General features: G+C 40.1%; 2 protein-coding genes across 5 annotated transcripts in view; one reads left to right on the forward strand and one right to left on the reverse strand.

Moving 5' to 3' along the window:
* Positions 1–17,923, forward strand: part of LOC127555970 (tumor necrosis factor receptor superfamily member 14-like) — a 659,215-nt gene that overhangs the window by 435,387 nt on the left and 205,905 nt on the right. The window lies entirely within an intron of this gene.
* The window catches only part of PRXL2B (peroxiredoxin like 2B), a 235,211-nt gene that overhangs the window by 907 nt on the left and 216,381 nt on the right, over positions 1–17,923 (reverse strand). Inside the window, exons 4-6 of one of the 4 annotated variants that reach the window (XM_051988764.1) lie at positions 2,405–2,468; positions 2,239–2,314; positions 1,045–1,163 (exon numbers count right to left, since the gene is read on the reverse strand). The exons of 1 other annotated variant lie outside the window; for it this stretch is intronic. In XM_051988764.1, the coding sequence (XP_051844724.1) occupies positions 1,090–1,163; positions 2,239–2,314; positions 2,405–2,468 (214 nt within the window). In that variant the 3' untranslated portion in view covers positions 1,045–1,089. The remainder of the gene's footprint in view (positions 1–1,044; positions 1,164–2,238; positions 2,315–2,404; positions 2,469–17,923) is intronic. 2 more of the 4 variants (XM_051988763.1, XM_051988762.1) reach the window with 2 other exon arrangements.

The raw sequence follows: 17,923 nt of genomic DNA on the forward strand, positions 1-17,923 counted from the left end.
TTTATATGATTTTATATATATATATATATATATATATATATATATATATATATATATATATATATATATATATATATATATATATATATATATTCTATTATATATAAATATATAAATAAATGTATTATATATTTATATATATATACTAATATAAATGAATGAATGAAAAAAAATATATATAAACACATAATAAATTAACAAATTTATATAAAATAAATATGAAATTGATATCAAATTCTTTATGACTCCATTTGGGATTTCTTGACAAAGATACTGGGCAAGTTTGCCTTTTCCTTCTACAATTCATTTTACAGATGAGGAAACTAAGTGACTTGCCGAGGGTCACACACTTAATAAGTGTTTGAGGCCCAAAGTCAGAAAGATGAGTCTTCCTGTCTCCTGGAAGAGTCTTCTATGTACTATGGTGCCACTTAGCATCCCTCTAGAGTATCATAAAGCAAACCAATTATTTAGAAATAAAGATGCATTTTTTTTTCCCCATGCAAGTTCATGGACTATCTGAAATCTACCACTTGACCCTTGGATGACGGAGTTGATGAATCCCAAGTGAAGGGTCCCATCTCTAAGACCCTAAGAGAAGAATTTGAATTTCTGGAGGTCACTAGAAGGAACTCCCAATAGCAATGATATCACATGTGGGGACCAAAAACTGATGATGACTGGAATGACAGTAGGAATTTAATTAATCCGTGTTGACTGTGTGTCAAGTGATTAGCAAATGTTAAAATGTGCTCTGTAAAAAGAATTTTGAGGTTGGAGAAATAGGTCTCAAAAGCCAGGGCCAAGGACCTAATCTCCCTCTCTGCCCCAACAAATTACAAGAGTAAACTCACTGCTTCTCATTCTCCTATAAAGTTTTCTGCACAACCACAAAGCACTTAGCATAATACTTGGCACATAGGAGGTGCTAAATTAATGCTGAAGGTACCTGTCCCCCACAACCCCAACATGCTAGAGTAGGAGAGCAGCCCTTGGGATGCCCAAATGAGCTCTACCCTTGCCCAGCTCAAACAGAGCTCTAACCTGAGGCTTTTCACTGGAGTGAGCGTCTGCAGAGATGCCCAACGTCTAGAAGATAGTTTCTAGGGGAACATAATCCCCAGGCGAGCTCTGGATGAAATGCAGCAGCACCTTGTTACCACCTGTGGGAAAGCAGATCAGCAGCCCTCAGGACTCTGGCAGGATCAGGAGACGGGATGGGAGCCGACCACTGGATCCCGTTCTCCATCAAGTGGCAGCCTCGATCCATAGGACACCAATAACGTCCCTGCTTCTTAGGAGTGTCTGGCTCAGAGAGCTCCCTCCCAAGGAATTTCAGAGATAGAAAGGTCCTCAGCAGTCTCCTAGTACAACCCACAATCACAAAGAGCCCTGCTTGGGTGCCCATGGGAGGGAATAAGCATTTATATAGCACCTATTATTTGTCAGGAACTGTGTTCAATGCTTTGCTATTCAGAGAATTTAAGTCTTCTAAGTATGAGGGAGGGATTAAAATCCAGAGCTGACTCCAACTCACACAGGGATCCAAAAGTAAGCTGCACTCTTGCTATTATTCATTTAGCATTAATGTTCAACAGACTTTTGTACAGGTATACAAAATAACTGCTTTTTATAACTGTAAAAATATTGGAACAAAATATTATTATTAGTGTTATCATTATTCTTATCAGGGTGGAGTCTGGAAAACCCAAGTTCAAAACCTTCCTTGTATACTTACTAGCTGTGTGACAATGGACAAATCACTGATCTTTTCTTTTTTTTTTTTTTTTTTTGCTCATCTATAAAATAAGGATAAAGATGGTCCTTACCTACCCAGTAGAGTTTCTTTAAGGGTCAAAGGAAATAGTATAAACAAAATGCTTTAGTAATCTAAGACTGCTATAGAAATGGTCATAATTCTTGTAGCAGTTGACAGTTTGCAAAACATTTTACATACATCATCTGATTTAATCTCTGAGATCATTTATTTTTCACATTTTATAGATAACACAAGTTAAATGACTTGCCCAAGATCACACAGCTGGTAAACATCATGGGCAGACCATCCTAACTAATTTCATTCACTAGGGCCAGGATGCTAGAGAAGATGAGATGATTCTTTGGGGACACATTCTGGGTCCTAATTTGCTTCAGGGCAGAGAACAGGCCTGAGTCTAATACTACCCAGTCTTCCTGATTGGAAGACCATCCCACCATCTCTCTTCTGAAATCACTGACCTTTGCTAACAATTAACATCCCTCCACTTTGCAGGAGGTCACCGGACAAGTTTTCGTGGATGCCAATGGCCTTTGCCTGTGGGAAGGAAGCAAAAATCAGGTCACTGGGTTACTGTTAATGCCAGAGAAACAAGGAACAAAGCTGTTTACAACCTCCTTCACTGACCTTGGCAGCTACATCCCTGACTGGCTTCCCAAAAGCAGCTGGGATGATGCTCAAGCTATTGTATCTGTGAAAAGAGAGGAAGAAAAAGAAGGAGAGAAGGAGAGGGGGAAAGGAAGAAGGATAGATGAAAAGGAAGAAAAGGAGAGTAGAAGAGAGAGAGAAGGAAGAAAGATGAGGAAAAAGATAAGGGAAAGTGAGGCGAGGACAGGACAAAACAGGACAAGAGAGGAATGGAAAAGAAAGGAGAGAAGGAGAGAGGGAAAGAGGGAGAGATTGAAAAGGAAAGGAGGGAAGGAGGAGGAAAGGAAAAGGGAGACAAGAAAAAGAAGAAATAAGGGAAAGAAAAGGAAAAAGAAAGGAGAGGGAGAAGAAAATAAGTAAAAGAGGAGAGGGAAAGAAGGAGGAGAGGGAGAAGGAAAGTAGGAAAAGAAGAAAAGGAGGGAGAAAGAAGATGAGAGAAAAGAGGTGGAAATGGAAGAAAAAAGAGAAAGAGGAAGATGGACAATGGAGATAGGAGGGAAGAAAGGGAGAGAGAAGAGAAGGGAGAAGGAGAAAAGAAAGGAAATGGAGGAGAGGAAGATGGGAGAAGGAAAAGGGAGAAAAATAAGAGAAAAAAGAAAGGAGAAAGTAAAAGAGAAAAAGAATGAAAGGGAGAAGGGAAAGGGACATGGAAAAAGGAAAAGGAAAAAGGAGAAAAGGGGAAGGGGAGAGAGTGAAGGGAGAAAAAGGGAAGAAGGGAGAAGAGAAAGAAAAAAACAGAAGGGGAAAGTAGAAGGAGAGGAAGATAGAAGGAAAAAAAGAGAGAGAATGAAGGAAGGAGGGGAGAGAGAAGAAGGAGGGAAGAAATACTATGTTAAGCTCTTTATAATATTATGTCATTTGATCCTCACAAGAAGCCTTCAAGAAAGGGCTATCTATCACTATGCCCATTTTTACATCTGAGGCAACCTTAGCAATCGAGATAATCAATGGCTTGCCCAGGGTCACACAGTATCAGAAGCCAGATTTGAATTCAAGTGTTCCTAACTCTGGGTCTAGGGCTCTAAACTATATCAGCTGCCCCTGAAATCATAATTAATAGCTAGTATTGATGTTTCCCTTGAAGGTATATAAAGCCCTTTACAGATACAATCCTTAAGAGGGAGTGGGGAGTCAGACTGTAGAAGGCTTTCAACACCAGGCACTCAGTAGTTTTTGCTTTATCCTGGAGACAACAGGGAAACATTTCATGATCTTGAAAAGCCATGATGGGGTCAAACCTGCATTTTAGGATTAGCCTAGAAAGGCTAGATGGGTTAGAGAAGGAGTCTGGAGGCACCAGGTAGTTAGAGGCTGGCTAAAATTTCTATGGCCTGAGGGTATTTTGAGCTGACATCTGATCAAGCAAGAGAAGATTGGGAACACATGGGACAGGGAATATTGAATAGGGAGGTATAATATCAGTGTCTTGTCCCCACTCCCAAATTGCTTCAGAGACTACCTACCAGTCCCCCTCACAGGCTCCCACATCACACCCACCTCTTAAATCCCAGTTCCTTGTAACTCTGCTTACTTTAATCAAGATAAAGCTCTGAAAAACAGGTGGAAAGAAGAGAGATTAGATAAACTTGGGGACATGTGTATGAACAGAAACAGGAAAGCAAGACAATAACAGACAAGATAGTGAATGACAATCACAACCAGGTAGATGAAGACCAGTACCAAAAAGAAATCAAAGACTGAGTCACTGACAATCCTGGAAAAGAGATAATGAAACACACCAGTTTCCAGAGAGCTGAGATTTGGAGAACAAAAGGTGACTAAGTGTCATAGCAGATAAAGGCTAAGTTTGGAGTCAGATAGACTTCTATTTGAAGGCTGCCTTAGATATTAGATGTCTGATCCTAGGCAAGTTAAAAAAAAAAAAAGGTCACTTGCAGTTTTCTCATCCATAAAATGGGCATAATAATGTTATATATTTTTCAAGATTATTGAGGATCAATAGATAACAAATCAATAATTATATATGTAACTTATTTTGAGTTTAATTTTTAATATTTTAAAAAATCTCCAAGTAGCATTTTTAAAAAATATTGGTCCCTTCCATTAAATCTCCTAACCAATTAGGCAATTTTTTAAAAGTCCCAATATATATCTCCATAGTCCAATAAAAAATTCCCCACACTAGCCATGTCTGAAAACATATATCTTGCATTTATTGCCTGTTAGGAGATAAGTAGTGTTTTTTTTTATTTATATTTTATTTTTATTATTATTATTTTTATCTTCATTAACACACTCCTGGTTTATCATTGTGTTGATTAGTCTTCTCAAGTTTTTCATAGATGATTTCTCTATGTTGTTATCAGTATATACATTTTTCTCCTAGTTCTGCTGTAATTCTTCATAAAAGTTTCTCAACTTCCTCCAAAATTATCCATTTCAACATTTCTCCTATTAACCTGGGAAGACTTATTTGAAATGATACAAAGTGAAAAGAGCAGAGTCAGGACAACAGTATACACAGTAATCGCAACATGTATCAACTAGAAATGACTTAGCTACTCTCAGCATTTTCATGATACAAGATAATTCTAAAGGATCAGGATGAAAATTTCATCCACCTCCACAGAAAAAAACTGATGTGGTCTGAATGTGGATCAAAAGATACTTCTTTTTAAAATTTTCTTTTTTATTCTTATTTTTCCTGGCCTGTATTTTCTTTCACAACTGATATGGAAATATTTTACATGATTGCACAAGTATAACCTATAAAATTGCTTATTATCTCAGGGAGGAAAAAGGGAGTGAGAGAGAATTTAGAATTCAAAATTTTTCAAATGAATGTTAAAATATTTCTACATGTGATTGGGGAAAATAAAATATTATTTCAAATAAAAACATCTCATTTTATTAATATATCACAAATTATTTACCCATTCCCCAATAAGAAAACATCTTTTTGTTTCCATTTTTTTGCTACCAGGAAAATTTGTTGCTTTATTGCTTGGTTACATCATCTTGTCTCTCCTCCTGCTTCCTCTCTCTCCCTCTGCTGTCCTGTTCTTATACCCTTCTCATCTCCCCTGCAAAAAAAAAAAAAAATCTAGATTATAGATAGATAGATAGATAGATAGATAGATAGATAGATAGATGCTTTTCCTCTTGCTTTGATTTATTGAGGACATAGGCTTAAAAGTGGTATTGCTGATTCAAAAGATATGCCCCATTTAGTGTTCTGGGGACACAGTTCCAAATTGCTTTCCAGGACAACCAGACCAATTCATATAGCTCTACCAACAATGTATGAGTATGCCCGTTTGCTCATAGCCTTTCCAGCATTTGTCATTTTTTTTTCCTGTGGTTATTCTGACCAATCTGAAGAATGTGAAGTAGATCATTAAAGTTGCTTTAATGCATATATAAAGCATCTTGCAAATCTTAAGACAACTTTTCAAACACAGTGGCTACACTTGTTCAGTGGTAAAAGTGGTAGGAAGAGGAGATGGCTGGCTTCCAAAAATTATAGTGTGAAAGTGTTTTTTTTTTTTTAATAACACTTTAAAAAAAAAAAAGCCTATAGAGCTGAGGAGGAATATTTCACATTTTTTTCCATCTCCTCCCTCTTCCTAGGCCCCCAGCCACATTCTATGCAGGCAAAGGGAGAGAAACCACAGAGGAGAAGCATGGAGCCTGAGAGGCTATTTACCAAAAAAAAGAAGAAGAAGAAGAAGAAGAAGAAGAAGAAGAAGAAGAAGAAGAAGAAGAAGAAGAAGAAGAAGAAGAAGAAGAAGAAGAAGAGAAGAAGAAGAAGAAGAAGAAGAAGAAGAAGAAGAAGAAGAAGAAGAAGAAGAAGAAGAAGAAGAAGAAGAAGAAGAAGAAGAAAGAAATCAATAAACTTCTGAAATTTCTGAAGTTCTGACTGGACTTCTTTGAGACCTCAGAGCTTCTGCAGGCATCATTGCCACTATTGGGTCCCCAGCTAGTTCAGACCTGCTGACACCAGCTAGTGTCTGAGCACTTACCTACAATTATCATCACCTCTACAACCTTCGGAAGACAGAAGTCTCCAGATATCACAGAGTAGTCTGACACCCCTTAATGCAGTTAAAGAAGCTTTATTGCTTGGTTACATCATGTCTCTCCTCCTGCTTCCTCTCTCTCCCTCTGCTGTCCTGTTTTTATACCCCTCTCATCTCCCCTGCCAACATGCCCCAACAACAAGTATGGGTTTAGCTTGTGTATCCAAGAGCCCAACTCCTGAGACGGTGGGAGCGATCTCGATTTGGTGAGTGCTCCATGCCTGTCTTGGTGTGTCTACAGGGTGTGTACCCCGGACCTTTAGCCAGTGAGGCAGAACTCACACCTGAGTCCTCAACATCCATTCCCAAGAGTGAGCTGACTGAGATTCAACCAGCCAAAGACCACAAGAGTCAAGTTTGCATAAGACTTGTCTTTGCACAGACTTGTCTTTGCACAGACTTGTTGCCTATACAAATGGGGCATTATGTGCAAGGTACATGATGAAGGATCTCAAGATTAATGCAGACTCTTGTTATTCTGTTCCCCAGCATTCTTGTTGCTAAGTTACCTAACATTTCACCCTTTTTGCATTCTATGAAGGGGGTGCCATTCGGCTACCAGTCCTGCAAGGGATTGTCGTAAAAGAGAAAGCATTCGAAAATACAAGGTAAAAGCAGCAGCACTACAATAAAAAAAGGCAATTAACAGTAAAATATGAGACAACCATAAGGATATTGACATTGTATGTTGATCTATCCAATCAATAAGATCATGAGAAACATTGTTAGGAAGACTAAAATTTTTTTGCTAATACATTAATGTCAGCTACAAATGTTACCAATTCTTGGATTTGATTAGAGCAAATACATAACACAGCCACCTCAGTCTTCTCTTCTGTTCTCTTTTCTGCTGACTGGCATGTCCTGGTCCTCCTTTTCTGCCTCCTTTTGCTCTTCTTTTTGTTCTGAAGGTCCCAGGAGTCACAAGGAGCGGGTTGGCACTCACTGTCTAGCTTCATCGGGACCTGGAATGAAATAAGCATACCGTCCCCCATTTGTGCACCACCCCCAACCCCTTCCATGACCTGTCTAGTATGTCTTTCCACATCACTCACCATTGTGTCAGAGCTGTCCTGGTCTGGGGTGGAACCTGTGAATCCTTGACCTGTGGCATAGCAAAGAAGTGTAAAGCTGGTGTAAGGGTATCGACAACTAAAATTTAAAGAAAATTAAGTGTGTAGAAGGCGGCCTTTTTGCTTTTGCAGCACGGTCTTCAACGTGTGATTGGCACATTCAACCACTGCCTGGCCTGTGGGATCATATGGAAGGCCTATGAGGTGGCGAATCCCAAATTCCTGTGAAAAGAGAGCAAAGCCTTTAGAGGAATATGCAGGGCCATTGGCAGTTTTAAGGCATGATGGAGGCCCTGCAAGAGAGAAACAGTGATTCAAATGTGAGATGTCATGCCTGGTTGTCTCACCTGGTTGAGTAGTTGCCCACAGAAACCTGGAAAAGGTATCTACTGTAAGGTGAATAAGCTGCTTGCCCCAATGGGTAATGTCTATTTGCCAGAGGGCATTAGGATAGTCACCATGGGGATTCTGTGGAGGTTCGGGTGAGAAGTGTTGATTGAGCTGTTTGAAGCAAAAAAGATATATTAGTATTTCTGTCTTCAATGTAGGCCAAAGGCAAATGAAGAAGAGCCTTTACAGCATAGGCACTGTCCAAAACAATGTTACATGCCTGAGGAAAGAATTCTAAAGCTTTAATTATAGCAAACAGTTCATTCTGTTGGGTAGACTCATATGGGGTGTGGAGAACCCATTATTGATTGGTATTAGGGCATACTATGGCAGCTTTCCCTGATTTGGTGGCGTCAGTGAAAACTGTTGGGCCCACAACTGGTTCTGCAGATATTATCTTAGGAGGGACCCATAGGGGATTGGTCATCTGGTACAGACTATCACAAGTAGGTTTAAAACTTACAACAGACACCATGGAGGCCCACAACAAATTATCCTGTGCAATAGCTAAAATGTATTGTTCTGATATATGAGAATGCACAATTGGATAGGTCCTATTAAGCCATAGTGTCCTTTGTATGCAGGACCAAAGAAATTCAGCCAGCAAGTCTGTCCAAGATACTATGACCTTTGTGGTTCTCCGAGGGTACAACCACTCAATAGGGTCCTCTCCTTGATGGAGCATGGCATACATGGGGGCATCTTTTTGTGTGGTTAACTCAATTGGAAGGGTGGGGTCTATGCATGTGAGCCGTTTAGACTATAATTGTTGAATGGAGTGAAAATTGTCTCTAGCTGCTGGAGTCCACTGACGGGGGACAATAGTGAAGGATCACCGGGTAATATGTCATATAAGGGCTTCATTAGTGAAGGTGGAATAGGAACTACTGACCTCATCCATTGTATCAACTCAATCACTTTTTGAAAATCGTTCAGAGTCTTCACTTTGGTCATATTCAAATGGGGAAGACGTAGAGGAACATATACTCTGTCCACCACATAACCCAAATAAGAAAAAGGAGGTTGAATTTGAATTTCATCAGAAGCAAGGTATGAGCCATTAAGCTGCAGTGCAGGGAGAATTTGTTGGTGATTCCTGCCCAACCGGTTGTATTACTCTGTCAACATACCACTGACACAAAGAAGGTTTTGCATACCTTGGAGACTGACAGGATGAATTATCATGCTCATTGAAACTGTACAACTCGTGGAGGGAGTTTTAACTGCCGCTTGCTGTAAGAAAACCACAAGGAGATTTTCAAGCCTGTCTATCCATTCTGTTCCTTCTGCTCCCTTATACTTGGGCTCTCTAGTTTCTGTTGAAATCTTTGGAGTGCTGGGAGTGAAATACTAATATCTTGGCAGCAATGGATACAATCGAGCCGACGGGGGAGAAAAAGGTGGAAGCAGAGTAAAGTTTCTAATTCTGGCTCTGCCGCCGCCGCGCCGCTTCTTCCCCACATAGGGATCCCCCAGTCTGGCATTGAGTACTCAATGTGAGGGGACAGTGGGCAGGGCCTTTAAGAGCTGCTCTGACCATCCCAAAGAGCATAAAATCTGTGTCTTCTAAGACACCAGGAATTGTGTCCTCACAAGAAGTCATTTGGTGCCCTACAGTGTCAGTTTTTGTCAGGGTCAAGTCCCATGTATTCCAACCAAAGGGACACTATCAGAAGAATTTTTACAAACTTATTGCATTGTTTAAGATTACTGTGATGTGTTTCTGTTTAGTCAATTTATATACATGGTTACTGTACACATCAACAGTTAAGGGTGTCACTAAAGGGAAACTGAAATCAGATCCCATTCCAGAAGGCTTATAACACTTGCCCGGCCTCTACCATCCCACTTAGCTTAGGCTAAGCAGCTACTCTGTCTCTGGGTGCTCAAAACCTGGATTCCCCTAACTTCTGTCTGTCCCTGTTCAGGGGCATTAGTTGTTGGGATCCTCAGCTACTGCAGACCTGCTGACACCAGCTGGTATCTGAGCATTTACCCACAATTATCTTTTTTTTAATAACTTTTTATTGACAGAATCCATGCCAGGGTAATTTTTTTACAACATTATCCCTTGCACTCACTTCTCTTCCGATTTTTCCCCTCCCTCCCTCCACCCCCTCCCCCAGATGGCAAGCAGTCCTTTACATGTTAAATAGGTCACAGTATATCCTAGATACAATATATGTGTGCAGAACCGAACAATTCTCTTGTTGCACAGGGAGAATTGGATTCAGAAGGTAGAAATAACTTGTTACCCACAATTATTGTCACCTCTACAACCTTCAGAAGACGGACGTCTTCAGATCAACAGAGTAGTTCTGACACCTCTTAATGCAGTTAGAGAAGCTTTATTGCTTGGTTACATCATCTTGTCTCTCCTAACTGCTTCCTCTCTCTCTCTCTGCTGTCCTGTTCTTATACTTATACTTCTCTCATCTTCCCTGTCAACGTGCCCCAACAACAAATCTATGTTTAGCTTGTGTATCCAGGAGCTCAACTCCTGAGACAGTGGGGTGATCTCACTTGGTGCATGCTCAATGCCTGTCCTGGCATGTCTACAGGGTATGTATCCCAGACCTTTAGCCAGGGAGGCAGGACTCACACCCAAGGCCTCAACATCTATTCCCAAGAGTGAGCTGACTGAGATCCAACCAATCAAAGACCACAAGAGTCAAGTTTGCACAAGATTTGTCTTTGCAAAGACTTGTTGCCTATGCAAACAGGGCATTGTGTGCAAGGTACATGATGAAGGGTCTCAAGATTAATGCAGACTCTTGTTATTCTGTTCCCTACTATTCTTGTTGCTAGGTACTCTAGCAGCAGTGTATAATGATGTCCTGGTTCTACTCATTTTATTCAGTTCATGTAAGTTTCTCCAGAGTTTTCTGAAGCCGTCCTGCTGGTCATTTCTTACAGAACAATAATATTCCATAACATTTACATACCACAATTTATTCAGCCATTCTCTAATTAATGAGCATCCACTCAATTTCCAGTTTCTGGCCACTACAAAAGGGCTGCCACAAACATTTTGGCACATGTGGATTCCTTTCCCTCCTTTAAGATCTCTTTGGGATATAAGGCCAGTAGAAACACTGTTGGGTCAAAAGGTATGCACAGTTTGATAACTTTTTGAGCACAGTTCCAAACTGCTCTCCAAAATGTCTGGATTCTTTCACAGTTCCACTAACAATACACATATAAATATAATAGAGAAATGTGTGTAGGAATGTATAAAGATATGTGTACATTTTATAATATATTTGTGTATAACATATGTTGCATTGCATACACACGTGTACTATATGTGTATACATTATGATCATGTATGTACATGCACACACAGACACACACACATAGATCTAAGTACTATGCTGAACTGGCTTGGGGTCTTACTCTGAATCCTCCCTGACTGGAGCTGAGCTGAGCTCTGGAGTTGAAGCTACAGCAGCCCCTCCTCCTTTTTTTGTTCCGGGGTGCTTAGACTAGGGGTATGGAGAGCAGACATACCTGTCCAGTTTCCCCAAGACCCAGATTCTTACAATCAAGCAGTGTCTCTTCAATATCTCCTTGAATCTCAGTCTGCTCCCAAGTTCCCAAGAACTGAATCCTCTTCTTTGACCAAAATCTTCTAAGTACTGAGTGAAGATTAAAACAATTAATTAATTTTTCAAATATATATAGGCAGGCAAAAGGAATGCCTTTCAAACATAAATAACACTTCATCTAGGATATAGCTGCAGTTTGAAAATGGGAATGAATTGGAAACACTGGGCCTGGAGTAAGGTAGACCTGTGTTCAAATTCAGCTTCAGATACGCACTAGCTGTGTGACCCTGAGCAAGCCACTTACCCCACTTTCCTCAGTTTCCTTATCCAGAAAACCTCAAATGGGGCATGAAGAGTTGGACATGACGGAACATCAACACCAACAATAAAGATGTGTACAAAGACAAGAGTTCTTGCCAGATCCAGCAGGGGGCCTCCTGAGACTGAAGAGGAGATGGAAAGGTAGGAGAAGGGTTGGGCAGGTGGAGAGTCTAGCTTGATGGAGACGCTGAAGCTGATGACTCTGACTTGGTTTCTACTCCAGACAATACATTTCTCCTTGTAGGGAGAGTCTTCCTTTCTTCCATATGTGTACACACACACATGCACATATGCACACTACATGTAAATGTATGTACCCATAGCACAATGCATATATACATTTACAGTACATGTACACACATGCACATGCATATGTATGCAGGTGGATATATATCATTGTTTATACATGCATTTATGTATGTATATGTATACACAGATGTATATCTATATGTGGATGTATATATGTAGGTGTTTGTATGTATACATGCATGGATATATACATATAGAGATATGTTTCAAGCAATAAATTAAAATAGTTAACTAATTAACCAAACAAAACTAGCCAGTGACAATCAAATGAATAGGTCCATATATATATATGAAACACAACTGAACTATAAGTACCAGCATTTACCACAAATAACAAGCTTTGCCAGAGCATGAATGTAACATAAAACAGAATCAAATGAACACAACAGAAAATAAAAATCATTTTCAATATTCAGTTATCTACATGCACAGCAATAGAAATGCAATTACATCCGAGGCATTTTTTCACAGAAAAATGCCTCCTATTGTCGCCTAAACAAATTAAACAATTAACATTTATAACTATGTCTTCAGATTACTGATTACATCATTGCAAGGGTATGGAAAAAATATATATCAAGAAGGCTGTACAGCAGCCTGGAGCTGGAGCTCTTTTCACACCCTATGAGTCTCCCATATCATTCATATCGCCTCTGAGATCAAAGGGCTCATATCCCATGAGCTCTTAAAAGATGGCTACAACATGGCATACCTTAGTGTAGTGATTGATCTAATAGGCATCCTTCTCTTGTCCCTGACTGATCTTTCTGCTTTACATAAAGTTTACAGAAGTTGGGATGGGCTGACTCCAGAATCCTCCTAAACTTGTTTCTACATCTGAATTGACCACCATTCCAGGTTGGCTGGCAGAGTACTCAAGCAACTGAAAGTTACTGGTTGCCTAGCAGACAATATAGGGTGTCTTGTGGCATGGTGTCCTGGTCCCATAAGTCCTTTGTTTAGAGTTCAGGAACCAACCCATCTCCATATCTTTCTATTTTTCTTAGGCACTACCACTATGAGTCATGGGAAAAGGCTATTGGATTCTGCAATGGTGTCATTCCCATCCTTTCTTGGAGAAAGTCTTTGAGAACTTTTAAGACAAAACATGACAGCCTTTACCTCATGGCTTCCATCTTTGCATCATGTGGAGCCTTCTACAAGTGGGGGCTTTGTCCTTCAGAATATAATTTCTCATCACTTTTGCAAAGAATTGTGGGGTGTTGGAAGCTAGTTCTCCAGAGATGGGACAAGTTAGTTTCTCTATCTTATCATTCTCCCATGTGTTATTTTCTCAGCACATTGGGTTGAGAGTGGGGTTACTTGACCATACTTTTCACCCCAAATTTCAGGGTTTACTGAAGGGCCAACAAAAACCCCACTCTCCATTTCTGTGAGAAATGTATGAGTTCCATGGGTCAAAAGTCTTTCCTTTCTTCCTCTGTGAGACATTTCTTTCTGTATGTCTACATTCTCTTCCATCTCTCCAGACCTACCAATCAATGGGCATTCCACATTAAGTGCCCACAGAGGACAGCAGGTAGTGAGCTAGTTGCTGGGGCACAGAGACAATGAAATGGTCCCTGCTCTACAAATATCTAAGCTATTTGATGCCTTAATTTTTTTCTTGTCTTGTTATTTTTTGCTGTTTTGTCACTTAAAATTCTTTAAAACCCCTATTTGAGGTTTTCTTGATAAAATTACTGGAGTGGTTTGCCCATTCTTTCTCTGGCTCCTTTCACACATAAGGAAACTGAGGCAAAGAAAGTCACAGAGCTAGGAAGGGCCTGAGGTCAGATTAGAACTCAGATCTTCCTAACTTCAGGTTCAGAACTTTTTCCATTGTACCACTTTGGTACCCATGTCTTCTCCAATATCTGTCATTATCTTTTCTTGTCATCTTAGCCAATTTGAGAGATGTGTAGTGTCTTAATTTGTCTCAGAGTTGTCTTAATTTGCATTTCTCTGATCAATAGTGATTTGGAGCAGCTTTTCGTATGACTAGAAATGGTTTTAATTTCTTCATCTGAAAATTGTTCATATGCTTTGACCACTGATCAATTGGAGAATCTGCCCCATAATTTGAACATGTGGGCAGAGATGTACATTATATCCAGGAGATAGATTGTTGTGGTAGTTCTTAGCTCAGCTCAGGTTCCTGCACCCCACCCTTTCCTGGCATCCCCAGGATCAGTGTCAATGAGACAGGGCTGATGAGCCAACTCCCACACCTTTCCAGATACCCTCAGCATTATACTTAGGTCTCTCTACTCTCGTGATCTTATATATAATTTTCTAATAGAAGGGGTATCCTCCATTAGGATGTAAGCTCTGTGAGGTCAGGAATTACTTTTTCATTTTCTCTTTATATTTTAGTCATTAGCACAATATTAAGTAGACACTTAATAAGTATATTGGACCTAATTAGAGCTAATAAATAAATGAGTAGGATACTTTTAAAATGTCCCAGATAAAAGAGCAAGTGGATGAAGGTGGGGGAAGGAATGATGAGGATCACCATGAGGGACAGTCCCTGTCTTCAAGGATCCTCTTATCTCTAATTATTAGTAGGGTCTTAGTTCTGAAAATGTCATAGCTGAGAGAATGGGAAAGGTTGCCTCTCAAAAAACACAGTTATCACTATAACCTGGTGTCTTTCCTCAAAAAAGCTATGTTCCATAGGAGAGATGCAACCTGATTCTAGATTTAGTCATAGATAATAATACAAGGTCATTTCAAGAGGAAGAGAACACTAATGACTGGGAGGATGAAAGAGAGGGCATTGTATGCCCTTGTGTCCCAGCAGGGAGTCAGAGAGGATGGAATATCATGAACGGGGAACAGAAAATTGGCCAGTTGGCTGAAATGGAGGAGTAATGGTAGTCAGTAATGGCTTTCAAGTGCTAGGCTAGTGAGTTTACAATATTATTTTATTTTATTTATTTTTTTGCCTGAGGCAATTGGGGTTAAGTGACTTACCCAGGGTCACACAGCTAGGAAGTGTTAAGTGTGTAAGGCCAGATTTGAACTCAGGTTCTCCTGACTTCAGGGCTGGGGCTCTATCCACTGTGCCAGCTGAAAAAGAAGACAGTGACTAACAATTGGGTTTGATAACTCTGGCCAAGCTCTGGAAGACTCTGAGCTGCCCCATGTAGAGGCAATCTGGCCCAGCATCACAGAGGAACTCTGGGCACATTGGAAAATCACTTAAACACTACATTCTCAGTTTTCTCTTCTGTATTTTTCTCCAAATCAAGAAGCAAATATTTTAGCTGACAGTAGGCTATATACATAATGAGTTTTTAACAAAGAAAAAGGGGTTTCTTTTAGAAATTAAGAAGGGAGAAGATAAAAGCTAAGTTCCCTAGCAGACCTCAGAATTAGTTGGAGGGAAGACATCATTAAGGTGAGGCAAGTTCCTAGAGAACCAGATGGGCTAACCCTAAAAAGGATTTAATGAGTTAGTGATGTATAATTAAATTCTTAAATAGAGGAAGTATAACCTTAGGCAATCTGCAAGTAGTACAGGTGCTGTAGCCTTGAGTTAGGAAAACTCATTTGAATCAAATCTGGCTTTACATACTTCCTAGCTGTGTAACCCTGGGTACATGCTGTTTACCTCAGTTTCCTCATCTATAAAATGAGCTGCAGAAGAAAATGGCAAACTCCAGTGGCTTTGGCAAGAAAACTCTAAAGAGTCATGAAAAGTTGGACATGAGGGCAGGGACTGATCTTAACTGAGATTTGAAGGAAGTCAGAGAACTTAGAAGGAGGGGATAAGGAGGGAGAGAATTCCAGGCTTGGGGGCAGTCTCAGAAAAGACATAGTATTGGGAGATGATGTCAGAGGAGACAAAAGGTGGGAAGTGCCCAGGCACTGAAGGGCTTTAAAGGTCAGATGGAGGATTTTATAGTTGATCCAGCAGGCAATGGGGAATTACTGGGATTTAATGCGTAGAGATGAACTGGAGAGAAACTTGAGACAGACAGATCCACTAGCAACTATTATTCTAGTCCAATTGTGAGGTGATGAGGGTCTACACCAAGATGGTGGCAGTATCCGAGGAAACAAGGGTATAAATTGGAGAGATGCTACAGAGGTAGAATCAAGAGATTTGGCTGATGAGATGAGAGTGGGATGAGAGTGAGGAATCTGGGTGAATGGGAAAATGGTGGTACCCTCCACAGGAAGAGAGAAAAGACAGTGAGTTTAATTTTGGACATGTTGAGATAAGGAATTCTATAGGACAGGCCTTACAACTGGTCTGTCTGATCCTGGCCCAGAGCTTTCTGCCTCCATGCATGATCAGAGATAGACAGACATCCAGGTTGAGATGTTTAGTAAGCCTTTGGAGAAATGACATGAAGAGGGGAATGAAGTTAGGACTAGACAAATAAATCAGAATCAATTTCATGGAGATGATGGTTGAATTCATGGGAGCTCATGAGATCACTAAGGAGAAGAGGGACCTAAGATAGAGCATTAGGGGATGCCCACAGTTAATGGCAAAGACCTCAGTGGAAAACTCCTCCCATGGGGTGTGTTGTTTAATATTCAAATAGCCTATTAAGCAAGCCCAGTACTGATTTGATCCAGTCAGGTCATTGACCCCAACCAATTTGGGCCAATGGATTATTATCTTAAACTTGTAGTTTTCTCAAAACCACAAGTCTCTTTTTGATAGACTGAGTCCACCTATGCCTTCCTAGTTCTCTAATTCCTTGTTTGCTTAAGGCTTCTGAGAGATTGAAACTTAATTGTTCTGTGGAAACTTCACCTTCCTTAATTTTTCACATTCTGAAAACTCATTAGTCAATGGTAGTGAAGGGGTGCAGCTTCTAAGGAAGTATTATAATTAACCTAAGGTCCCCTGTTCTTAGGAATGTTATCATTCTATAGTTCTTCCCCTAGCTTTTAGGGAAAATATAGCAATAATCCTCAGGTCCCCTGGCTTTAGGAGTACTATAGTCCCACAACACTGCTGACAGATAAACAATCTGTTGATCAGTGATAACTAAGTTCCTGAGCAACAGTGAATAGATCAACTCTCAAACCTTCCTGTGAGCCATAAAATTAGTAAATATGATCTAGTCTCTAACCTTGTCCTATAAATTTATCTTTTTTCTCCTGATTCTTTGCTAAATCCTTTTGGAACTTAGCCTGCTTCAATTGGCATTACAATTACAAGAAACTTTGCCCCTTGATTTGCAGATGCAAATTCTTTTGAGACACCTCACAACACCAATCTGTGACCCCAACTTTTTGGGGTCTCCTTTAATCCTCAACAGTACAATGATATCAGAGTTGGTACCATTACATGCAAGGGAATGAGACTGAAAAGAAGGAAGGTTTAAGATATAGAACAGTATGACTGGGAGTGGCCCTGGATGCAGAAAGACCTGGACCTTTTTAAGTTATGTAGGTCTCAGTTTGACTGTGATTAAGCCTAGGTAGCAATGAGGCAAAGAACCTCCTCTTTCACCAAGTCAAAAAAAAAAAAATTCTAACAAACAAACAAACAAACAAAAAAAACTGTAGGGGAAGATCCTCAGGGTTTCTGGTCAAAGCAGAAGTAATTGCTATTTACACTCAATCTGAGTCACTTGGGACTGAAACAAAAACCAAAACATTTGGAAGAAACCTGGGGGAGGATGTGCAGCTGGCTCAGCATCCTTCTCTAAATTCTCCTCCCACAAATCTTGAGTCAAGTTACAGCAGCCCTTTTTTCTCCACCCTTTTTTTGTAGTTAGATGTCAGATCTGGCTCCAGTACCTCTGCCCAGTCCACCCCCACCCCCTCTATATTCCTAAATAACTT

Source organism: Antechinus flavipes, chromosome 3 (genome assembly GCF_016432865.1).
Source record: "Antechinus flavipes isolate AdamAnt ecotype Samford, QLD, Australia chromosome 3, AdamAnt_v2, whole genome shotgun sequence".
Taxonomy (NCBI): Eukaryota; Metazoa; Chordata; class Mammalia; order Dasyuromorphia; family Dasyuridae; genus Antechinus; species Antechinus flavipes.